We start from the raw sequence: 26,420 nt of genomic DNA, 5'->3' as shown, positions 1-26,420 counted from the left end.
AACTGTCTTATACCTTTCTTTGTATCCCCAGTGCTTAGCTCATAGTGGGAGCGTAATAAATGCTTGCTCACTGACAGATTACCTACTTCACTGAAGTGTTAAGAGAAAAGAACATTGCAAGTTTTAAGGCACCATGTATATGAGTTCTTCCTATTATATTTTCTTAGAAAAAGAAATGCTTTCCATCTCTACAATCAAATTCAAAATTAGTATGTAAAGTTTCTGAGTTAGGAATGAAAACTAATATAATGGAACTGAGACACTAAGGTGACTAGGTAAGATTGTTCAGGTTTGGGGAAAAGACCACAATTAAAGCAAAATTAGAACAATAGAAAAACTGTTATGCATCTGTATAGTATCCTTCTTTATAAATCCTCAAGATGTAGCTATCTGAAAGTTGTATTATTGGCCAAAATGACAACAAAGATCACCTCCATCTCTCCCAAGGAAGAATTCAAATGTAAATACGGTATTTGAAGGCCCTTGAAACTAACAGAAGACATACCTTTCTTAACACTCTTATTATCTTTTTCCTCATTAATATAGTAAAGACATACTACTAGCATAGTTCATTAAATTTTACTGAAGCATTCTTTCTTTCTTTTTCTCTTATAAAATAAATTTATCTTTAGTTTTCAACATTCACTTCTATAAGATTTTGAGTTTTAAATTTTCTCTCCCTCCTTCTCCTTCTCCCTTCCCAAGACAGCATGCAATCTGATATAGGTTCTACATCTACATTCATATTAAACATATTTTCACATTTGTCACGTTGTAAAGAAGAATTAGAACTAATGTGAAGAAACATGAGAAAGAAAAAACAAAGCAAAACAACAAAAAAAGACAAGAGCAAATACTATGCTTTCATCTGCATTCAGACTCCAAAGCTCTTTCTCTGACTGTGGATAGCATTTTCCATAATGAGTCTTCTAGAGTTGTCTTAGATCACTGCATTGTTAAGAAGAGCTATGCCTATCAAAGTTGTGTCTATCACACAATGTGGGTGTTATTGTACATACAATGTTCTTCTGGTTCTGCTCACTTCACTTAGCATCATCTCATAAAAATCTTTCCAGGTCTTTCTGAAGTCTGCCTGCTCGTCATTTCTTATAGCACAATAGTATTCTATTACATTCATATACCAAAACTTGTTCAGCCATTCTCCAACTGATGGGTACTGCCCTCAATTTCCAATTCTTGGCCACCACAAAAAGAGCTGCTATAAATATTTTTGTACATGTGGGTCCTTTTCCCATTTGTATGATCTCTTTAGGAAACAGACCTAAAAGTAGTATTGCTGGGTCAAAGGGTATGAACAGTTTTATAGCCCGTTGGCATAGTTCCAAATTGCTCTCCAGAATGGCTGGATCAGTTCAAAACTCCACCAACGATACATTAGTATTGAAGCATTCTTTCACATTATTCCTTGTGCCTTATACAAAGGCAATAAAAACACTCCTTAGAAATCAATAAAGAGGTAGCAAAGAAACAGAAACAAAATGGATGCCCATCAACTGGTAAAATTGTTAAAAATTATAGCAAAAAAGCAATGAAGTATTACTATGCTGCAAGAAATTACTAAAGGACCAGATTCAGAGAAACTTGAGATTTGAATGAACTGACAGAGCGAAGTGAACAGAACCAGGAGAATAATTTGTACAATGTCTAGAGTAATGTAAATGAAAATATCCTTCAAAGGTTTAAGATCTCTGATTAATGTAATGACCAATAATGACTTCAAAAGGCTGAATGATGAAGCATTTTTCTCAGCTCTTGTCAGAGACATGATGGACCACAGGTATAAAAGAAGACACAGATTTTCAGACCTATTCAATATGGCGTTGATTTGTTTTGCTCAGCTATACTTTGTTACAAGACAAGGCTTGTATAAGGGAGAAGAAAGTAGGAAAAGAAGTTGGTCAGTAGTAGCACTAAAATGTCAACGAAACATTTAAATATGTAGAAGGTAATGAGCAGAGCAGTTTTACATTTATTGTGCTAAATATAACATGTACCTTTAAAAAATATGTAAAAGAGGTTCCCAAGTGTGTCTACTCTCCTCTTTTCTGATCTTTGCATGTTGAAATGTTCATGTTTGCAGGTGTTTGTTAAGTTTGAGGAAAAAAAGAAATCAACCAAGAAAAGATTTTAATAAGTTGAAGTCAAATTTTTTTAAACTTTTGCCAACTAAGAACCAATAACATGAAAAGGAACATAACACCATTTGAGTTCCAATAGACAAAGACTAGCCTGAAATATTATCTTGCAGCCATGACTGCTGTCCTTTGGACTGAAGTGAAAAAAAGGAAATGTAAAGAAATGAGAATGTGCAAGTTAAGATGGAGATTGCTTGTTTTCCACAATTTAAACCCCCACAAACCCCCTCAAAGTAACTAAATATATCCAAGTCTATCCTTCACCACCATACTCCAACCAGAAGGGATTTTTTTGGTCAGATGTTTCACTTAATCAGGAAGCAGAAAAATAATAATAGTTTTTTCGGATAGCTGGTAAAATGCCAATTGTTCTAAAACAAATAATCAACTACTTCCAAGGATTTTATTTTCCTTTCCTTAAGTCAGATTACTCTTACCTGAATATCTGTATCTTTCACAGGCTCAAGAGGTTCAAATGTAGTTGCAGCACTCAAACTCTCCAACCTCTGTGAGATGTGGGATATGTCAAGTCCTCTAGACCCGAGAAGAACTGACCTGGTTTTTTGAAGAGAAAAACAGGAAGAGAGAAAGAGTAGAAAAACAAAAATGAGAGAAAAAATTGGATCACTGCATTATGAATATGAAGACTTTTTTCTATATTCAAGACTTCATATATACAAGAACTATGCCTTTTTATAAATGTCTAGATTATTTTTATTATATTATGGGTTTGCTTATTTGGTGGATCAGTCATGTCTGACACTTTGCAACCCCATTTGGGGTTATCTTGACAAAGATACCGGAGTGGTTTGTCGTTTCCTTCTCCAGCTCATTTTACAGATGAAGAAATTGGGGCAAAAGGTTAAGTGACTTGTCCAGGGTCACACAACTATTAAGTGTCTGAGGCCAGATTTGAATTCAGGAAGATTAGTCTTCCTGATTCCAGGCATAGCACTCTATCCACTGCACCACCTAGCTGTCCCATGTTTATGAATATGTATATATTATCATTATATTGTTTTGACATAACAGTCACACCTCCCAAAATCTGAATTTTTGGACACTTACTAGTTTCATGACCCTGAGGAAGGCATTTAACCTGACTCTCAATTTCCTCATCTGTAAAACAGGGATAATAACAGTACTTCCTTCACAAGTTGTAAGGATAAAGAAAACAATATATGTAAAGAGCTTTGCAAACCCTAAATCACTATATAAATGAGAACCATTCATCAGGGATTAGATCTCTGATTTCACTGGCAATGGGAACTCCATGGTGAGAAAACTTTCTCTTCCATTGAAGATCAGAACTTTCCCTGCAACTTACCGAGTCAGAATTTCTTAGAGCACTCAGTGTTTAAGTGACTTGCCCAAAAGACACAGCCAGTATGTATTAGAGGTAGGCCTTGCTTTAAGGCCAGTTCTCCATCCATTCTGTCTCATGACCTTCCACTTAATTATTAACTTAAAGTTTGGTACCAACATTGTTCCTTGTAATGGACCTAAGTTTTGTTGCCCTTTAGTCTAAAGCCCTGAATTAATGCACATTCCACCGAATTAGACATTAAGAGATCTGGAGTCTGATTCCAGCTGTCTCTGACTCATAGTATGAAATTAGACGACAGGAACTTTGTGTATTTAAATAATTTATCAATGTGCTCTTTCCTATACAAAAATGGCATTACTAAGGCACCACCAGCAGGGGATATAATTTGAATTGTTTGGTGATGAGTTTGTGCCAATCCATTCATACATTCTTCCTAATTCCTCCTATGGAAAACTTATAAGGTAGTTGGCGGTTAAGGATTAAGAAGAAAGTCTATTAGTCTATAGTATGTGGAACAGATAAACACTAACTAGCCCACATGAGTTCGAACTCCTAACCTGGTCTCAATGGCAACAGATTCTAATTACTATGATAACAGTATAGCACCTAGAAGAATCATCCCCATACAAGATTTTAATAAATTCTTTTTTGCTCTTCACAGCATAGCTCAAGTCTCATCTCCTCTGCAAAGCCTTCACATACTGCTGATCTTTTCCTTCACTGAATTCCTATATGCTTGTGATAAAAAAAAAAAAAATGGCACAAACACACAAAAACCCCTCAAAAAATAAACAACAAAATGAAGAAGGCTCTCCAAAGCAGATTCTATCTTATTTACTCTAGGTCATTTTCTAGTTCCAATACACAGTGACATATAGGAGAGATTGCTACTCCAAAGTACTAGATTCAAATTCTTCAAAGAATCTTCCTTTTCCCCTTCTCTTATAAGAGCCCTTCTCCTACAGCTGCTACTATAGTACAATAACTACATGCTACTCTTTTTTTCTATAGTAAAATGAAATATCAGAATACAAATGATACCTCTATTAGGTAAGTTACAGTTACATAGCCTAACATTATTCAGTTAGCTTGGAATACACTCAAAGCATTGACTCATCTTGTTCAGACACTCTATTTTACTTCTTCCTTCCAATCCATAGATTATTCCTCTAGCCCCACTCCTTTGGGGTCACTGTCCTTTCTTATTAATTTACTCTATTTCCACCTCCCAGGCAAATGTCTGAGCTATTCTAAGCTTCCTTTACCCCCGAGTGAAGCAAGGTCTTTTTCTGTCTGGTACATCTTCTTGAATTCTGATCAGAATCATTTTCTTTGAAGATACCTAAACCCCAATTCCACCAGTGCCCAGTGAAACTCCCCAGACTAACTTGTCACCTATTGTTCTGCTCCCCCTTAATTTCTGCTGTCATAATTCTCTTCCTTTCTCCTCTATGCTCCTGTGTTCGATGTTTATCAAAGCCCCTCTCATCTACGTTTTCTATTCTGTCTTAATCTAAAATCTACTCCTAACACCCATAGCATCAACATTTAACCAAAGACTCCCTCTAAGAGTGCCACATTTCCAGGTCACTGTTTCTTCACAGACAAACACTGGCATAGTCATTAGCCTTTCTGTTCTAATTCAGTTTCTCTGCCAGACAGTTTCCAGTCAGACTGCATTTACCTCCAATCCACAATGATTTGTGGGGAAGGACTGTTTTTGACTGCTCACAGGAAGTACTCCAAAATTCAGCACCTTTAGGTATTGTTTTCTAGCTGTTTCAAAGACCAAAGTCTTGCCTCCAACAAACCAATAAGCAGTTTGAGAGCAGAGGGTTTAGAATGACAGCTTTTTAAGGGTTGGGAAGAGATCTTAAACTTCATCCAGTCCAAAACTCACATCTAGAGATGAGGAAACAAAAGATCCCAAGAGCTAAAACAGTTTGACTAAGGTCACACCACTGGCTAGTGGCAGAGTTAAGCCAATTTAACAAACATTTATTAAATACTGATTATGTGCAAGGTGCTATGCTAGATTCTGTTGGCACAAAGACTGAGGAATGTTTCAATGCTCAGCCTCAAGGAGGAGCTCGGTTTCTGCTAAAACAGGTATAACAGATGTACAGGTGAGTATAGCCCAATGTTGATCAGGGTAAGGAAAAGGGAAAATCCAGACAAAGTACTTTAGGAAAATCAGAGGATGGAAAGAATGGACACATGGAGATGGAGGGGATTTGTAAGCGATTTCATGGAGGATGTAGTAACTCAATTAAACCTTCAAGGCAGGAGATTTTAAAAGACAGAGATAAGGGACAGAACCAAGATCGACCAGCAGGAAGCAGTACAGGGAGTTCCTCCCCAAAACTCCTCCAGATAAATCTAAACAACACACCAGACTGAAATCTGGTGGCAAAGCCCAAGAAAAAGTCAGTGCATCATTTAAAAAATTTTTTATTTATTTTATTTTTAATTTACGGGATAAAACAAGCATTTTCATAACTCAGTATGATAAAAAAAGATTACACATGAAACTGCAAATCTATTATGTACACCTTACTCTTCCATTTAAACATATAATAAAGTTATCATGTAAATTTCTTTCTTCCCTTCTCCTTCCATCCTAGACATGGTTATCATTAGACACAAACATGTATGTATATATATATATATATATATATGTGTGTGTGTGTGTGTGTGTGTATATGTATGTATATATGTATGTATAATTAAATTATCACCGAGTCATTTCTGCAACCCAGGTGAGCATAGTGACATAGTGTGTAGACCCAGGGGACTGGGTCTGTCCAGGAGGAGCCACATACAATGCACTTCAGTGCCAGGGCAGGGGGACATCTCAGACCCATATTAGAACATCAGGGTTCAGCATGGGCTGCAGAAGGATTCCAGTTCCCAGGAGTGGTATTCTGGAGCAGAAAATGGCCACAGGCCCAAGTCTGGGAGACAGAAATTCAGAAGCAAGTAGCAGCAGTGTGACTCCAACTCCAGAAACAGAGACGGGTCTCAATTCAAACCTTTAGTCCAATCTGAAGTCTGCAGAGTAATAACTAGGGCAAAAACCCCAGCCCAAAAGGGAGCCTGCAGTTCTGTCACTATGAATCAGCAGAATTTCCCACCAGGCACAGAGTAGGCAAGCAGCAGTCTACTATTGTTCAGACCAAACCAAGGTCAAAAACTTGCAGAGTTCAGAATGGGGGGGGGGGGGGGAACGGGGGCCAGTAATCATACTTAACCCTGGGTCAGACCATGGTGGGAATACTGAAAGCTTACAGATCCCCTTACTGACCTGTTCCTAAGATCTTGGAACGCTCACAAGAATGCAGCAAAAGGACCAGCCCAGACTTTCCCTCCAAAAGTGTGCTCAAACATACAGCCTAAAGTCAGAAAGTAGGCTGGAAGAATGAGCAGACAAAAAAAGAATCCCATCACAAAAGGCTATTATGGTGCCAGGGATGCTCAAGACACAAACCTAGAACAAGAGAGTGACTCCAAAGCATCTGTAAGCAAGCCTTGAAGAAAACTAGAGCTTGGGCAAAAACTCAACTAGAATTTCTGGAACAGATAAAGCAAGAGAATTCTTTTTTTAAATGAGTAAAAATGTTTTGTTTTGTTTTTTTATGAATGAAATGAGAGCAACAGAGGAAAAAATGGAAAAGGAATGAGAGCTATGGAAAAAAGAATTAGAAAGACAATTAACAGCTTGGCAGAAGAGGTACAAAATCTTGCCATGCAAGAAACTCCCTGAAAATTAGAATGGATCAAGTAGAAGCCAACAATTCCTTGAGACAACAAGAAATATTAAAACAAAGTCAAAAAGACTGGGGAAAAAATAGAAGAAAATGCAAGCTATCTTATAGTGAAAACAAAACACCTGGAAAGGAGAAAAAAATTTAAGAATTGCTGGATTACTTGAATGCTATATAACCCTCCCAAAAAACCAAGGTTGGACATCATATTTCAAGAAATTTTAGAAGAAAACTACCCAGATCGCTTAGAACCAGAAGGTGAAGTGGAAACAGAAAGAATCTACTACTCACCTCTGGAAAGAAACCCCACAATGAAGGCTCCTGAGAACATTATAGCCAAAACTCAGAGATTCCAGGGCAAAGAAAAAATACTACAGTCAGAAAGAAAGAATTCAAGTTAAGGAATCACAGTCAGAAGCACACACCATAATAAAGAAATAGAGAGCTTGGAATACAATATTCCAGAAGGCAAAGGAAATAGGCTTGCAACCAAGAATAACGTACCGGCAAAACTGATTACAATGCTACAAAATGAAAAATAAACCTTAAATGAAAGGGAGAATTCCCAAGCATAACTGATAAAAAGACCAGAACTACATAGAAATTCTAAATAGAGGACAGAGAAGAGAAATATAAAAAAGTGAATATGAATAACCATGAGGGACTATACAAGGATAAACTGTTTATATTCTAATAAGAGGAGATAGGTGCCCCCTCTGAACCGTGTCTTCATGGGGGTAGAGGGATTCTAATTATACAGAAGGCTTGGGAGTAGTTCTGTTGGTTCTTGATGATCTAAACAGGAGAAAGGAAAGAGATGGAAAGAAGAATACACAGGGTGGAAGGAAAAAGGAAGGCTAGGGAAAATTATCTCACATAATCAAGGTGCACAAGAAGATTAGTTATATGAATGAAGGAGAGGTGGGGTGGAATAGCTGACACTGGAACACTGTTCTTATTTAACCAGGCAAAGGAAGAAAGAACACATATACATACAAACATACCCATCCATCCACAGGATTGGGTACAGAAATACATTTCACTCAACAGGAAAATAGTAAGGGAAGGGAGAATTAGACAAAGTAGATTAAAGGAGGGATTAATACTCAACAAAAGAAACTCTAAGAATGTACTTATAATTTATAGCTCTTTTTGAGGTGACAAAGAATGGGAATGTGAGAGGGTGCCAATCAATTAGAAGATGGCTGAACATGTTAAATGTGATGGAATACATTTCCAGGTACCACTTATTCTATAAGCCCACCCCTGACCTTCTAGCTCCCTTGAGCTAGAATGTAAACTCCTTGAGGAAGATCTGGTTTTTGGTTTTTGTTTTGCTTTTTTATGTGCCCCCAGAACTTGGAGTACCTGCTAAGTGCTTAAATACTTGTTGTTTGTCTGCTTCCTTGCATAAAATATTACAGAAAGATTATGGAAGATGAAGTCTGAGAAAAAAGTCAACCAACTTAGAAAGCAGTTTTAATTCAATTTCAACTTAAAAAGCAGTTTCAGTAGAGGCAGCTGTGGCCCAGTAGAGTGCTAGGCCTGGAGTCAGAAAGGCCTAACTTCCAAATCCAACCTCAGGCTCTTACTAGATTGGTGAGCAAGTCATTTAACTGTTTTGCCTCAGTTTCCTCACCTGTAAAATGTGGCTACTAGAACCTACTTCCCAAGGTTGTTGAGGATCAAATGAGGTAATATTTGTATAGCGCTTAGCACAGTACTTGATACAAAGTAGATGCTATATGAATGCTAACTATCATTCTTATTGTCATCATTATTATTTATGAAATGATAGTTAGAAGCCACACTGCAAGGGATGGAAGTGGAATGAGAGGAAGGATCTGTAAATTGCTCTTTCTAGGAATTTAGCAGTGAATGCGAAATTAGCTATAGGACAAGAGGTTAAAGGGATGATGTATATAGGAGAGGCTTTAAATAGGAGAAATACAAACATACTTCTAGAAAACAAAGAAAAAACAAGCAGAGAGGAAGAAACTGAGAGAAAACAGGAATGAATAATCTACATAGCAAGAGCTAGAACGAATGAGAGATGGAATTGAGACCACAAGCAGAAGAGTAAGGTTTGGCAAAGAGACTTGAGTTTACCCTCGGAGACTAGAGAAAGGAGAAGAGGATAGATGAAGATGGAGGCACTCTGATTAACTCAGGGAGGGAAGATGAGGGAATTGACAACAGATGGCCTCAATCATTCTCAGTAAAGTAGAAGGTGGGGTCATCTGCTGAGAGGTGACAGTGAGAGAATGGATGATGGCTTGAGCACAGAGAAGTACGTAACAACAGATGTGAGAAATACAATAAATGAATCAATAGTCAATCAGCAATGAATTTTTTAAACTTTCAAACAGTGATAAGTGTCCAACTGAGATTAGATAACATGAATTAACTGCAGAATAAATATAAATTTTTAATTTTCTTCAGGAATATTAAGTGGCTCAGAGAAGGTAGACAGTACGCTTGATTCAGGATTGAGGATGAGCAGACCAGAATCCAGGTCTCTCAACATTTAATCTGGTGCTCTTTCATTCAGTCATACTTCCTTTATACTTTCTTTTTGGATCCCCCTCCTAAAGCCTAGCCCACAATGTAGCCTAACATACCAACTTCTGACTGAACATCTGGAAGCAAAGGCAGGAATAAGTATATGCTAATTGTACTTAAAGTCATTTTTTCTAAAAGAACATATTTAAGAATTGAAAAGATCTCTTTTGCTTAATTCATTTTCTACTCTAATCAACTACTTTAATAGTAGCAAAGAATTACTCAAACTTTCCAACTATTAAAATACTACATTATGTTGTTAATTCAGGAATAACCCAAATACAATTTGGCAGCTAGGGGTTTTGTTTTTGTTTAAATTTTTTAAAATTCTGCTTTAAAATTTTTAAATTTAAAAATATTTTAAAATTTAAAAAATTTTAAATAAAAAATCTAGTTGCTTAAATTTGTTTTGGTTAACTCAGTAGTCAAATACATATTAGTCTATATCTAAAAGTTAAGTCCGACAACACCATCCCTATTACATCTAATCAAGAAAATGTCAAGCTTAAATCCTATCTCTAAACTGAAATCTTAAAGCCTGAATTTTCCTTATCAATCTGAAGAAGAAAGAAAATATCCCATTCAATCTGTCATTTGCTTACCTTACCATATATCAAAACATTATTCAAATTATGGTGTATTTCTCTACCTATCAGAAAAATAATGCACAAAGACTACTGTCAATTCAAGTTATTTTTAATACACGTACCTAACCTACCCTGCTCTCATTCTTTCAATGGATTAATTACTCTTCCCTAAGTAATTTAGAGAAAGAATAGAATTAACAAGGAAAAGGAGAACATGAGTTACTAATAAATCATTTTTTTAGGTCTTAAGTTCTAGAACTTATAAAATGAAATTACAACTATAGGCATACAGCCTATATGCTCAGGAAATGTATAACAGTTTTCTAGTAGGTCAAAACTAATAATGCTGCAAACATGAGCTGATTACCCTCCACAATAGACATGCTTGAAGATGATGCCTGAGACTGATACTTCTTTTTTGCAGGGAGCTTCAAAGCACCCAGGTAAGGTCCTTTCCAGAGCTCCTTTAGCCCCTCTTTAAAATGGACAAAAAGTATGTGCCTCAAAGCACAAGTAGATACAGCCAGCATGAGCTTTAAAGCATGAGGAAAAGGAGAGAATTACTTTAAAAATCTCTATTCTGTACCTACTAATTCTGTTTTGTAGTCAAGACATTCAGCAAGTCTAGAAACTACTACTAACTGGGGCAAGTAAAGTTTGGTCCAGACAATTAACACTGGGTATATATTTGTTGAATACATACCACATATGCTGGTCCCCTAATAGATCAAACACAAACACAAATATTTTTCTCAGGTTGGAAGAATGAGGAAAGATGCAATAACCATTTCTTACTTGCTCTTACACCGAATCCTGAATATAAGCACATCCATGACATGTAAAACATTATCATTGCAGTGGACAGCTGCCAGTCAGCAATTTCTACTAGCTACTTCCTCTCAGGGCTCTCTGGCTTTACTGCTCTACCACCCCTAAGGAGAAGCTATGCTTCCAATGCTTTTCCTTTCCTTCAGTCTTGCCCTCTGCAGTCACTAACGCTAAACAATTCAGGATCACATCATGCTTTAATGATTTATCTTACTATTGACTGAGCATAATAAGCTCTTCCTGGTACTCTGCAAAACACTGTCCTTTGTGGTGTACTTCCTGGGCTTCAAATACATGATTTGCCTAAATGGCTCACATTTGTTAACCTGTAGCAGCAGGCATTTCTGAGTCAGCACTCAAAGACATAATACAAGGCTAATAATAATCACAGTAACAGCTAGTATTTCTATGCTTTAAGGTTTACAAAGCACTTTACAAATATCATCTCATTTTACAGCATCAACTGCTATAATACCATAGCAGCAAATGGCTTTTCTCTTACTTCCACTATCCCTTGAACATCTCTGTAGGCAACATCTCCTTGAAGCCTGGACAGGTGAAGCAGGCAAAATATTTTTTTACATATTTCAAAAACTCTCTTAAGTTCTTAGGAGGATTATTTATGTTTTTTCCCCTTCATTTACAGAATATAACAAAACAGTAAGAGAAAAAAATGTATTCTATTTCCCAGCTCACATAGCCCAACATTTTCACAATCAAGTACTTACGCTTTGACATCAGCTGTCTCCTGAGACGTACGTGTCAATGTCCGAGAGCGCAGCCGCTCACCTGCCTGCTGGATTTCTTGTAAGTTACGTTCTACATGAGGAAGTTCAGAGATGCCCTCAGTTTCAGCAGCAAGCTGTTCAGCCTGCTGAAGAAGCTCACCAAAACCTTCAGTATCCATTTCTGAGGCAGATATTATGCAGAAAGAGAAAACAGGAAGCCTAAGAAAAGAAAAAGAGAAACTTCAAACACTGTGCGGGTTTTCAGCAAAGCTTAAGAAATCACTAGGCCTTTTTGTAAACAAAAGAAGCAACAGAGACTGGCACCAAATGGTATTAAGGGCCCTTATGTGCACAGCAGAGGAACAATAGTGATAGAGGAAATGAGTCAGACGATGGAGGAGCAGATATATTCGGGATGTGTGTGCACAATGAGGACTCAATTTCATTTAAAATATTGCATATGCATATATGTATTATGTGTATATATGCATATATAAGGTGTTTGTGTGTGTGTGTGTGTGTGTATAAACTAGATCAAATGGAAAGATATGATTAAGCAGACCTGAATTCCTGCCTCTCTCCACACCAGGATTTTTTGACCTTTTTTGTGTCCTGCCCCCCTTTAGCAGTCTGGCAAAGCCTTCTTAGAATCATGTTTTTAAATAACTGAAGGAAATGTTCAATTTCAAGTAGAGGTTAGTGAAAATAAAGATGCATTTTTTTTTTTACTCATCCAAGTTCACAGAACCCCTGCCCTAGGTGCCCTAGACCTAAAATAGCACAGGTACTAGAAATTCTGGCACCAACCTCAGGGAACTTTAAAAATGACTAGCACCTTTTGTTCCCCCATTCTTCTAAAAATGTCCAAGGAGAGTACCTTGTATGGTACATCACCATTTTCAAGGAATTTTCTCATTTGAGATTCATAATAACTGGTACCCAAGTGGCAATTAGGACAAGAACTTTGGGCTTCCCACAATAAATCCTGGGTTCTCTGCATTGCACCATCTTGTCTTTCTTTCATCAGCACAAAAGCTCCAGTTCTGTATGTGTATCCAGATATTACTGGTCTATTATATTTTTAGACTAAATGGCTCTTGAGTCATTTATCTACCTATATGCATTATGTTCATTCAGGGTAATGAGGGCTTAATAAATGTTGTCATTGCTGCTGCTACTACTATTACTACTACTAATAATACTAAAGGGCTTCCAAATCACAAATGATAGCAGAAATACTTGCTTTACAATACAATTGATTAAGAAAAGCCAATGTCAATACTGAATAAATTATTAAAATTTAAGCCTTTTGACCAATATCCCTGTGAAAAATTCTGAATGTAACAGGAATACACAATGATACGTTGCTGATGAAACTGAAAACTGATCTAACCACTTTGAAAAGTTGGAATTATGCAACAAAATTTACAAATTTTTTCATACTTTTTAACCTAATTATCCCACTATTAGGTTTATATCCTATGGCATTTGCATTAATAATAAAAATAGTAAAGTAATAAAAGAACAATCTGCAAGAAAATATCAATAGTAGCACTATCTGCAAAAGCAAAAATCTGACAACCTATTTCAGCAACAAATGTGGAAATGGTTGAACAAACTGTGGTTTACAAACATTAGGGAATGAATCATAAGGAAAAATGAAAATGGAGAATATAAAGAAATATGAAAATACATGTATGAAAGGATGCAGAGTGAATAAAGTAGAACCAAAAGGACAATATACATAATTACGTAAATTAAGAAAACTTTTAGGGGGCAATAAACCTTAGATCCAAAACAATGCATAGTATGGAAACTAACAAATAAAGCAAATACCTGCTCTTTCTTAAAACAAATATAAAATTACTAAGGTGCAAGGAAGCATGTACTGTCACTCCAAATCATTGTTCTGTATTATATATCATTATACTTAACCATTTTCAGAGTGTTCACTGTGAGGAATCTGACTGGGAGTATGCTGGGGACTTGTATGATATGCTGAAACAAAATTTATCAATAAAGATGTTTTTGGGAAAAGATTTTTTCATATAACATTATTTTTGACGATTACTGCATTTAAATCATGCAGAATAAAATGTTCATTGGTAAAATATTACCCCATTAGAAGACAGCAAACAAACAAGACAGTTTAAATAGAAGAGCTTTGTCATAATATTTTTCTTAGTTCACCTCCTACCTTCTCCCCCTGCTCTTAATATCCTACTGCATTAGAATAAGTATAATCTTTAGTTGGCAATAAATTCACAGCAGAAAAGTTAAAATTTTTAAAAGGATTAACTTAAAGGACATGAAGGTAAAGAAGTGTGATTCAAAGGAAAATAACAGCTGCTCATAGATAGCTAGAGTAAATGAGAAGAAACTTTTCAATATTCCTTATAGTCTAATATAGTCTAATTCTAGACTGAGTCTCAAATAAACACTTATTTTCTACCTAACACTAAATTATGATCATTTCAAATGTTTGACCAAACAATCTGTATCTATGGAAAAACGAGAGACTTTGAAAGCAAAGCACTCCTGGGACGGAATGAATGAGAGAAAAAAGGATTTATTAAGAGTTTACCATGTGCTAAGCACATTTCTAAAGTGTTTGAAATGCAAACTGAGACCATTATTGCTCTTAGGGAGTTTATGCTTCTATTGGAGGATATATATAAATAAAAGAAGGTACAGCTATAGGGTAGATGCAAAGTCCTGGAAGTATCAAAAGTGGATCACATGTACAGAGCCAATAAAAGTGCCCACTGGGCCCACTCAGAAAAACAATGAGAGGGAAGGGGGAGGTAAAAGGAAGGTGAACACAGCTGACACTGTAGGGTATACGGTAGCAGGGTGGATGATATGGACCTTAGAAGGCAGTGATAGCACAGGTTTTGAAGGACTTTCATCTCATTAGAAGGAATGGAGTTGTTGACTCCCACCTCATCTAATCCCTGTGAACGTTTAGGCAGCCTGGATTACAGAGGAAAGAGGGAACTCTAGAAGCCTATGAGTGTTCCTACAACATAGTCGTTTCGGGTAAAGTTCCTGGATGGGCTGGGGCCAGGAGAAAGTAAAGAAGGAAAAAGAAAAGTAAATGATGCTCTCCAATAGCAATTTCCCAATATATGTTACTGACTGAAAGAGGAACTATTTTTTCCTTGTATACTTTTGTGATATTCAGTTTCAATCAAGCAAAAAGCATTTATTAAGTGCCTACTATGTGCCATGCACTGGGAATACAAAGCCAAACATGAAACCACGTCTACCCTCAAGGAGCTTAGATTCTATAAGGAGCAAGTGTAAGTGTAAGTATATTTAAAATGAACATGAGGTAAGTTGGGGGGCGGGGAGGGGGAAGACACTAGCAGGAGGGAGGACCAGGAAAGGCCTAATGTAGAGGTTCCTAATGCAAAAGAACTTGAGCTGAGCTTTGACAGAAAACAGAGACTCTAAGAAGCAAAGACAAGGTTGGAATGTACTGCAGACATAAGGGACAAAGCTGGTACAAAGGCAATGGGATGTGATACGCAGTGTCATGGGTGAGAAATTACAATAAAGCCAGTTTAGCATATATGAAGGGAAGTAATGTATATAATAAAGCTAGAAAGATAAGATGGAGTCTTATAATGGCTTTTAAATGTCTTTTGAGAAGTTTGTATTTGATTCTAAAAGTAACAGAGAGCCATTAGAGTTTGCTGAGGCCTTAAAAGACTAACATGATCCAACCTGTGCTTTAGAAAGTCACTTTTTGCAACAGTGTGGAGGACATAATGAAGAAGGGAGAGACCTGTAGCAGAGAAATCAACTATCAGCCAAGTCTAGTCTAAATGAAAGGTGATGAGAGTTTGAACTAGGGTGATGGCCCTGTGAGCAGATAATAGGGGGACAGATGCTATGGAAATAGAATCAACAAAACAGTAACTAATGAATATGTAATAATTTCCACTTTCATAATAACAACAATAATGGCTAACATATAGAGCTTAAAGGTTTGCAAAGATATATATATATATATGTGCATATACGTATATATTCTCAACTTCTGAATATAGCTACATTAACAACACACACATTCTACTAACTTCAATAGTGAAAAGTAAAAACATGAAATTTTCCTTGAAAAAGGAAAGAAATGCAGCAAATTATCAGTAACATTTATTCCATTTTGTAGGGAAAGTTCTGAGGAGACAGCCTGTATACTTAGTTATACAATTGTCTCTAACTCCTACTACCAGAATGAATAATAAAAGTTTAGACAGTAGAGCATTTGTTTTCATGAATATACAAGTTGAATAACATAATAAGTTAAAATATTCTACTTTTCAAATATATTTTGCTAAAAAATATAATTGTATTAGACTCATGTCATAAAGCTGCCAGAAATTTTCAACTAGCCAACCTATGCAAATCTTCACTTTGGTTTATCTGAGTAAAAACAATCAGTTGATTTAATATGAATGAACCACAGGAAAATTAATTATGGATATATTTTGACCATAACAGGATAGTGAAAATAAAAGATTGCACAGGAAGGCTTCCACTTTTATTTATCAGCTCTCTTCCTTTTTCATAGGCTCTTTGCACACACACCACTGCCTTGCCATGCAGAACAACTCATCCTGAACATTTCTGAGGCAATGGCTCTTTGGAGGGTATGAATTCATATCATGTTAGTGAATCTAACTCTTCGCCTTCTAAATATTTAGACTGCCTAGATAAATGTACTATCTTTCTATAAACTATAGAAATATAATGTAGTACTACTTATATAACTTATATAATTTATATAAACATACTACATAAATACTACTTTTTCCTCAGACTGTAAAAAAATCTAAAGCAAAAAAGGATGAATGGTGAGAATAAGAAAGCAGGACTGTGTCATAACTCTGGTGACAGAGAAAAATATAACAACTATTATTGTTTCCATGTTAGAATTCAATTCAACATGCATCTATTAAATGCTCACTATTTGCCGGGCACTGACTATTATTGCCTTCAGTGAGCTTACATGCCACTTGAGGATACAACAGACTCTGGGGCCAGAGAGGAAAAAACTCTATAACATACTATGTATAGGAGAAATACGATTTGACCTGCATTATCATTGAATTTGAGGTTTTGAAAGCTTTAGGAGAAGATTTTAATCCCAAATCTATGTTTAAGCTACAGCATTAACACTAGCATTGCTATAGGTAAAGCTGATTCCACTCATTAGCAAAAGGCAATTTAAAAAAACTTATTATGCACTTAAATACTGAACAAAATGGGCATTAACATATACACAGTAGAACAAAAAAAGGAATTGTACATGAAACCACAAACCTCTATTATGTACAGCTTGCTTTTCTTTTTAATTATAAAATAAATTCAAGCTGTTGCTTTCAAAGCTGTCTTGCTTGTCTAAGATTCAAAGTACAATTTTAATCTACTTCATGAAATAAAAAATGGAAAAGAAGTCTAACAAAATGCAATGATTAAACAAAGTCAATTTTGACCAATAAATTAAACTTCTTTTTAAAAAAATCATTGCTATTTCTGTCCAAATTAGAAAAGTCAAGCCTTTCTTTATATTAACAGAAGTTGGATTGGAGATGGCAAAGAAGGCAAGGAAAGGGATCAGAGGCAAATTTCCTATGTACTCCAGGTTATACTGAACTTTCCAGGTGCTCTGGCACCTAAAAATTATCAAGTCAGTAGTATCCTCTGCAAAAATGAAAGACAACTATTCACACTGAGAGCAGGGACTAGTTCATTTTCTGTCTTTGGAGCTACAGTACTTTGCACATGGAAAGAACTCAATCTAAAAAGAATTTGTTAAACTGAATTAGAGACTGTGGTATAAGGCTGTTACTGTTCAAAGTGGGAACTTTGAACAGCAGGGGAAGCATTTTAGGTTTCTAGATTTCTGCATCTGGCTTAGAAGACTGAGCTGATAAGTAAAGATGAACAGAAGAAAATTCATGCTGACTTCTACATAACCAATTTTACATTGGGACCAGCCTTGTCCACCAAAACCACTATCTGCTACTTCATGTTAACATTCCATGTCCAATAAGACTTCAATATTTTACTGGGCTCCAACATTTCTGTAGAAGAAATTCTCATATTTCATGTGTAAGACAAACTGAATTAAAGGTAAAAGTGCAAAAAGGTCAAATTCCTTCACTAGAAATTATTTGAAATCATCACTTGGTATTAACAAGACTGAATTAAAAAAACTGTAATCATTTTCACTTTCTGAATAGAGCTATGTTCAATATTTAATCAGGCCACAAAAGACTTGAAACTTAAATATTCAAATTGCTGAGCACATTCAGCTACCTTTTAAATCACTAGTTATCAAAGTACAATTCCCAATAAACTCCAGTGTCCAAGATGGTTTGAGGACTAGTATTTTACAGTAATTAAAATGAAAAGGTTAATTATTCTATATTTTCTACTCATAATTTAATTGGGATACTTCTCACTGGTGTTTTACTATTTTAAAGAAATGCTGCACAAAGGATTTATTTTGTGTAAGTCTTCATGCCCAGCCCCCAGCTAACAAAAGTGGGTTCAAGCAGGCGATCTTCAAAGCTTGAAAATTACTGCTTTCAATACACTATGGTTTATGGTCAACACATAAATGATTATGGCATCGAAGACTAAAGGCTGCAACTCTCTACATTATATCTAACAGAAATAAGCTGTCCCTGAGTTACCATAGTCACCACAGTGCCTGGAAAATAAAGCAAAAGAAACTATTAAAGAGCTTCACAGCAATCCAGACTAATAGTAACTTAAAACCTTTTACTTTGCTTTTTAAAAATAAGTATTTAAAGTGAGGGCTTATAGGATTTATTTGAAGGTGGGCTTCACTGGATACTAGTTATGTAAATGATCTATCTACTGACCTAATTCTGTGGATTGTTATAGGAAATGTTTTCTGTTTAAGAGGGTGAGGCATTTCTTTTATCCCAATAATAAAGTTCCTAAGCATGTATGAAAGCACTTCAGCAATGCAATAATTATTTCTTTTCCTTCTTACTCCCTACAGTCAAAATAACATACTCACTCAAGTAATACAAAGTACCTAAATAAAGAGATCAGTAGGATGGGACCATAAAAATTATCAGATAGATAGGGTTCTCAAAGTGTTTTAGGAAAAGTTTTCCCAAAGAAAAAAACAGGAAAAAGACCATCTTTCTTTTTTGTACGTGAAGGGAACAGACTGCTCTCAATTGAGTGTACTATATGAATCCTCTCGCTGAGTGATTCCTATATACCCAAAAAACATGCTTTATTATTAGTTATTTGGATTACTCCATATTTTATTTCCCACCTCCATGCCCCCAAAGCATCTCCTCCACATCCCAACAGATGCACAACAGGTATTTGCAGTATGTTCAGGATGCTGTCAGTAGAAAACTAAATTTTATATTACATATTATCTTAAAAAACTATTTCACCTTCACAAAATTCTTCCCTTGCTCAGTTTAAAAAATGTTCTAAATGTGAAAATCACATGCAAATATATTTGTCATTACATAACTGCCAATTTAACAACTGACATTATATATATAATAGTAAAAATAGCACTTTAAGGTTTGCAACGCATATTACATCTTATCATCTCATTTGAACTTCTGACTACCCTAATCTCCATCTTATAGATCTATCTGGCATTTCAAAAATCTTGTCTCTAGTAAATATCTGATAAAATGACTCTAAACTTGCATGAAGTCCAACACAAATAATTATTTTTCTATTATGACAAGAAAGGTGGCATCATATAGAACAAAAAAAAATGTTTATAACAATTTTATAACAACAAAGTTTATACTATGCTTTCAATTCATGATGTAGTAGAAAAAGGCACTGGACAAAAAGTCAAGAAACCTAGGTTCTAGTCTCAGCTCCACCACTGACGAACTGTGGAACTTTGATCAAGTTCACATCATCTCTCTTGGGGCTATTTTCCCATTTATAAAATGAGAGGGGTTAAGCTAGGTAACTGCTAGGCTCTAACATTTTATGAGTAAGGTAAATTTCATTTCTATCAAACTACAGAACTGAATCTGCTGACATCCAAACAGTCCCATTTTAAAAGGTAAGTTATCCGGCATAAATACATGGGATAGATCAGAGGTTCCCAAACTTATTTAGCCTACCACCCCCTTTTCAAAAAAAAAATTTCTCAGTCACCCCCTGCAAATCTTTCTTTAACCCTTTAATAGTTTCTTAAAAATTTGCATCATTTAAAAATATACACACATATATTTTTTAAATGACACATCTTAAATTTAATTATGTGTGGTTTTTTCACCTGCATTGAAATTTTGATGATGCAATATTGCATCATGTAACTATATAGTATCATACTGTAAACAAGTCATTACACACACACATTCCTGCTGACACATGCTGGATTTCCCAACAGTGTGTGACACACGCCTGTCACCTCCTGCTTGTTAAGACCTGTCCCAGGACTTGACCATTGATGGATTATAACTTGCATTTTGTGTGTTTATTTGGAAATGTAATCACTACAACTTTAGCTCTGTTACACAACAGATGAAACATGTAAGAATAGTTTTTCAAAATTCTCTTCTTTAAGATTCTACTGCCCCCTTCAATGCCCCACCCCAAATACACCCAAGGCTACTACTGCTCCCCTCATTGTTCCAGCACCCCCCAGGGGGCAGTACCACCCACTTTGGGAACTCTATCTATATAATAATCTTTATGGTCCCATCCAACTACAAGTGTCCATTGTCATACGGTATATTACAAGTGCTGTTGGACAACTCTTTATGGTCTAAGGCACAATGCAAAAGAAAATTGGCTCTGATCACTATTCAGTATGTAGATGTCTAAAGAAAACAAAGAAGTATAATAATATATAAATAATGTATAATATGTAGCATGTTATAAGAACTATAGTAAGTTCTATGATTCTCTGTGGTCACAGTTTACAACAGACTACTATAAGTATATGAATAAATACAATCTTCTACCTCATCTAGAATCCTGTATTTTTAAAGGTTCACCTACTGTTCTGTTATGTAGTACTTTCTCCATAAGAGAGGTTACCCTCTCCAATGCCTTCATTGTAAATGCTATGACGATAATTCAAAAATCTGTATTTCTAGTGTTCTCTTCACACCAGTAACTGTCAGTCAATGGATATTTTTATTTAGATGGTATCACCTCCAACTCAGCATGCCCCAAGCCACATTTCTCTTCCACTAAAATCAGTCCCCTTTCTCCAAGTCCTCTTCCCTTTTGGACTCCATGGGCTCTAAGGCCTGTTTCAATTCTAAAATCCTAGGATCCTATGTTAATCACATATTTCTCCTGATTGTAGTGGACCAAGAGTTCTTAACTTGAAATTTATGAACTGTGGGTTGTTGTTGTTTAATGTTTTGATAAATTTATTTCAGTAATTAGTTTCCAGCTTTTAAGAATATTTTAAATGTATTTCAATGTAACTAGTTTCCTTTGTAAACTCACACATTTTATTGAATGCATTTAAAAATGTTATTCTGAGAAGGGGTCCATAGGGTTCATCAAACCGCCAAAGGGATTCATGACACTTTTTATGTCATGTTAAGAAGCCTTAGGAATAATTTTCAACTCATTTACTGCCTTTGGCATATTTGTATGGCATATTTATTAAGGACATACTGGTTGAAAAACTCTAAGCTAAATCCTGGAGGATTTAATATGACATAGTCTATGACTTCAAGGAGCTTACAGTCCAGGGGGGGATAAATCAAACACAAAATATACAATATTTTCCCACCCAACTGCATTCTTCTGGACCTCATCATCATGCGCAAGAAACCTCAGGCATTCTGCACAATCACTTCAGTCCTGGAATTTATACCTCATCAGTAGCTCCAGCCCCTTGGTGACCCTCCCTCTGTTTGGAGAGAATGAAGAAGAAATGAACCTCTATTCAAGGAAGGCACCGAATCAGCCATCTCTTCACTTCCCACCTAGCTCCAACCCTCCTCTGTATTCCTTTACTGGATGTCACCATCAAGATCCCAGCACAGGATATGGTTCTCCCTTCATCCCTTTTTAGCTTCCTTTTGTGTATTGTCTTTCCCCATTAGATTGTAAGCTCCTTGAGGGCAAGGACTTTTTTTTTCCAATTTTTAAAATTTCCAGTGCCTTACCACAGTGTCTTTAATAAATGTATATTAACTATTTTATGTAAGTGCATTATGGAGTTGTGAAACCAAGTTCCAAGTCTGATAGGGAAGCTTGTTGGAGGGAGGAGGGGGGAACCAGGAAAGGGCACATGTTTTGATTGCGCTTCAAAAGTCAGGTAGGAATTCAACAGAAAAAGAGGGGGAAAAACATTCCAGACATAAGGAACAATTCAATTCAAGAAGCTTTTATCAGGCATTTTATTATATACTGGGTACTAGGGTAGGTGCTGGGAACACAAAGACCAAAAATAAATGTGCCTACCCTTCTTTGAGGGTGGAGAATATACCCACAAATAAATGAACACAAAATAATAGAAAAGAGGGAGAGGAAAGACACTAACAACTGGTGGAGTCAGAAAAGTTCTCCTGCAGAACACAGCATCCACAAAAAAGGCAAAGAACCACTGGACTTGACAACCTCCCAGGTCCCTTTCATCTCCAAACCCATGGTCCTATGACTGATTTCTCCTCGATCTAATCCAGTTACACACAGCACAATGTCTGGGACATAATAAACGATTGATAGTTTAACTGATTATGTATGTCTCCTTTTCTACATCGTGGTCCCTAATACCATAAGGCATAAATATAAATCTACATTTTGTAGATATAGGAGCAGAGGAAAAGAAGCAATAATACAAAAGGTGTGTGAACAATATTGAAATCTGATTGCATCCAGAGGACCTCCACCTCATACTCTTCTCTACCCTACCTGTCCAATAAGATGCTACATCTCGTCAATCGCCTTGGCTGACTAAGCCGACCAAAACCGTTCCGCTGAGGCTCATTTAGAATGTGGTCAGGACACTTACCCTTATATTGTTATTACCAGCTTCAGAGGCTGCTGTAATGATAAAATGAGATAATGTGCATCAAGCACTTTGTAAATTTCAACATGTTTGCTATTTATTATCTGGTATGTGAAGTGTGACAAACTGACAAAGTGTGACAAACACAAAAGTCCAAGTGTCTGTTAGACACTTAAAAAATCAGAGGAAGCCTTAAGATAGGGAGCCACCTTTCATTCTGAACACAACCAATCAAGAAGTATTTATTAAATGCCTACTGTATGCCAGGCATTGAAGATATAAAAACAAAAATGAGACAAGCTCTGTCCTCAAGGAGTTTACATACTATTATATTCATTGTATTGGATGATGTAAACAAATATGAACTGCTTTTCCTGAAAAGACCAATGTACAAAAAAACCCCACTAACTATACTTTACATGAGAATATCAAGCTTTTTTCTTTCTTTCTTAAAAAGTGAAATATTTTTTAAAATTAAATTATTTTGTTTTCAGTGTTCTACAATCACTTCCATATGTCTTAGATTTTTCTTCCCCTCCCTCCCTGAGATGGCATACAATTTTATATAGGTTCTACACATACATTCCTATTAAATACATTTTCACCTTAGTCATATTGCAGAGGGGAATTAAAATGAATGGGAGAAATCATAAAACAAAACAAAACATAATATAAAATGGTCTGCTTCATTCTGCGATCGAATTCCATAGTTCTTTCCCTGGATGTGGAAGGCATTTTGCCTCAAGAGTCCATTGGGAATTTTTTAATTCCTTGCATTGCAATGAAGTACTAAGTCTACCAGAAAAATTCCTCGCACACTGTGGTTGTTGCTGTGTACAAAGTTCTCCTGGTTCTGCTCCTTTCACTCAGCATCAGTTCATATAAGTCTTTCCAGGCCTCTCTGAAGTCTTCCTGTTCATCATTTCTTATACCACAATAGGGGAACATCAAGCTTTAAATCAATCACATTATCTGCCTTCACAAAAAACAGTATTCTAGATAGAACACATTACTACCTCCTATTTTACAGATAAGGCTCAAAGATGATTTAACACAGAGCAGCCTCAAGGTCACATATGGCCTTCTAGGTCCCTGCGTGCAGCCTTTTGACTGAGTTCAAGTTTTCTAGAACAAATCCTTTTAGTAAGGGGATTTGTTCTGTGAAGTTTGGATTTAAAGTGCCTCAACCTAAGGACCTAGAAAGTCACATATGGCTTGAAGTTGCATGTTCCCCACCCCTGACTAGACCCCTCTTACCTTTCCAATCTGCTTATACTTTACTCCATGGGAGACACTGGCATAGGACCACCGAGCAAAGCATGCCCAAATCAAAGAAGATACTATATTCTATGAGCAAGGAATTTCAGAAGCTCAAAAAAAAATGTGAAATGCACAAATTTAGGGATATCTCCACTCCAAACGTTCATATGGACTGGAATATTTGTGTCTAACCTGTGGTAGCTCCCAAGCTCCTACTGGTCTAATCAGCCACAGTCCCACACACTGTGTCTTGACCCTCACGTAGTGATATCACTTTGGTCCACTGAAAGCAGAAAGGACAGCTATATCTACCTCCCTACACAAACTTTTTGATCCATTGCCATTAACTCCTGGCTATTCCATGAAAAAGTCACTGCAGCTCTTGGCTGCAGGCATTTTCTCTGACTGCCGTCCATGCTTGAAACACTTTCCCTCCTCCAGTCCAACTACTGACCTCCCTGATTTCAATTTTCATATAAAATCCCACCTTCTGCAGAAAGCCTACCCTTAATTCTAGTGCCTTCCCTCTATTATCTATTTATCCTGTATATAGTTTGCTTTGCATTTATATGCTGTCACCTTCATTGGATTATAAACTCTTCAGGGGCAGGAACTGTCTTTTGCCTCTTTCTGCATCCCTAAGTCTTAGTCCAGTGCCTTTTGGCGAGTAGACACTTAATGAATGCTTACTGATTGATTGGAACATAGCAAGCACTTAATAAATGCTTCTTCACCGACTAGACAGGAGATCATGGGCAAATCATTTCCCTCCACTAGGCCTGCTTCTCCACCTATAAAATAAAAGGGTTGGGGAAGGAGTACGGCAGTGGAAAGGGCATTAGATTTGTAATTAGAGGAACTGCCTCTTGCTTGCTGTGTGATCAGGAACCTCGGCCTCAGACTTTTCACTTGTACAATGAGGTGCTTAGCCTAGACCTCCCGGGTCTCTTTCAGCCCTAGGACCCCATGCCTAGACTGCTCTAAAGCAGCTTCCAGACTTAATTTCTGTGCCTCCTGGGAAGCACAGTTCATACTTCAGACAGCAGCTGCCTGGCCTTTGCACCCAGGGGTCTGGAGGGAGGAGAGAAGGGATGGCAGAGTCGCTGGAAACCGTGAACCCCGCTGTGCTCCAGAGCCTTTCTCTGTAGCGGAGAGAAGGCAAAGCAGCCCTCAGGGAGCACAGGGAGCAGGGGCTTCCAGGCAGCCGGACTCCGTAATAGAATGGGGTGGCGGATGGGAGGGCAGAGGCCTGGCTGACGAGATGAAGCGTACTGGGGCGGCGGGAGCTCTTCTGGGGGGCTCTGCTGGGCACCCAGCCAAGCCTAGGGTGGGGACGACGCTGAACGCGACCCCACCCAGGCACGGGCGGCCTGCAGAGGGGGGATTGTGGGGCGTGACCCCGGGCTGGACGGGGAGGTCTGAGCGCGGGCGGGCGCAGGGCCGGGGGCGGTGGAACACCTCAGGAGCGCTATTTCCGGTGGGGCGCAAGGCCGGCACGGCCCTGGGGCAGCCCGGGATGGAGGGCGGGCCGCCGGGGGCTTCCTTACCTGGCCCTGGAGCCGCGGCCGCTGCCGCCGTAGCCGGCTCGGAGAAGGAGCAGGAACGAGGCGGGAGGGAGCCGCCGCTTCCTGATTGGCGGAAGGAGCCTTACCCAGCAGCCTCCGCGCGGCACTCTCCGCCAAATTAACTTTATTGGTAGAGGGCGCTCAGGGACAAGAACACGCGCGGTGGGGAGCCGCGCCTGGCGTGCCAAGCCTGGGCTAACGGGCCACGAGCCGCAGGTCCTCACGTGAAGACCGAGCGACCAGTTGGTTGTGGAGGGAATTCCTCTTCAGGGACGGGTTGGCCCAGATAGCCCCTCCTAACTCTTGGGAATCGGCGTCCCGGGCTTTATGCCTGTCGATACAACCCAAGATTCCATTGAGCTTTCTGGCTGTCATGCCCTGCTGTTGACCTGAGCTTGCAGTCCACCCGGGCCCCTAGATCTTCTACTATTGCCCAGCCAAGCCTCCACATCTTGTATCTGTGTTAATGAACAATAATGATAATAATGTCCCCTAACAGCCAGCCTTTACATGGCATTTCAAGGTTTGCAAAGAGCCTTGACAGCCTTACCTCCTTGTATCTTTATGATAGTTCAGTAAACATTTATTCAGGGCCTACCATGTGCCCCGTGCTGGGCTAAGCTCTGGAG

The 26,420-nt window shown here is 37.5% G+C and overlaps 1 protein-coding gene across 2 annotated transcripts in view; it reads right to left on the bottom strand.

The window, feature by feature from the left end:
• The window catches only part of NUP93 (nucleoporin 93), a 123,760-nt gene extending 97,744 nt beyond the window's left edge, over positions 1-26,016 (bottom strand). Inside the window, exons 1-3 of one of the 2 annotated variants that reach the window (XM_072632304.1) lie at positions 25,774-26,016; positions 11,953-12,171; positions 2,594-2,711 (exon numbers count right to left, since the gene is read on the bottom strand). In XM_072632304.1, the coding sequence (XP_072488405.1) occupies positions 2,594-2,711; positions 11,953-12,131 (297 nt within the window). In that variant the 5' untranslated portion in view covers positions 12,132-12,171; positions 25,774-26,016. The remainder of the gene's footprint in view (positions 1-2,593; positions 2,712-11,952; positions 12,172-25,773) is intronic. The other variant, XM_072632303.1, reaches the window with a different exon arrangement.
• Positions 26,017-26,420: the final 404 nt, after the last annotated feature.

Source organism: Notamacropus eugenii, chromosome 1 (assembly GCF_028372415.1).
Source record: "Notamacropus eugenii isolate mMacEug1 chromosome 1, mMacEug1.pri_v2, whole genome shotgun sequence".
Lineage (NCBI taxonomy): Eukaryota > Metazoa > Chordata > Mammalia > Diprotodontia > Macropodidae > Notamacropus > Notamacropus eugenii.
Note: the sequence above shows the minus strand (reverse complement) of the source record. Positions and strands in the feature narration are given on the sequence as shown.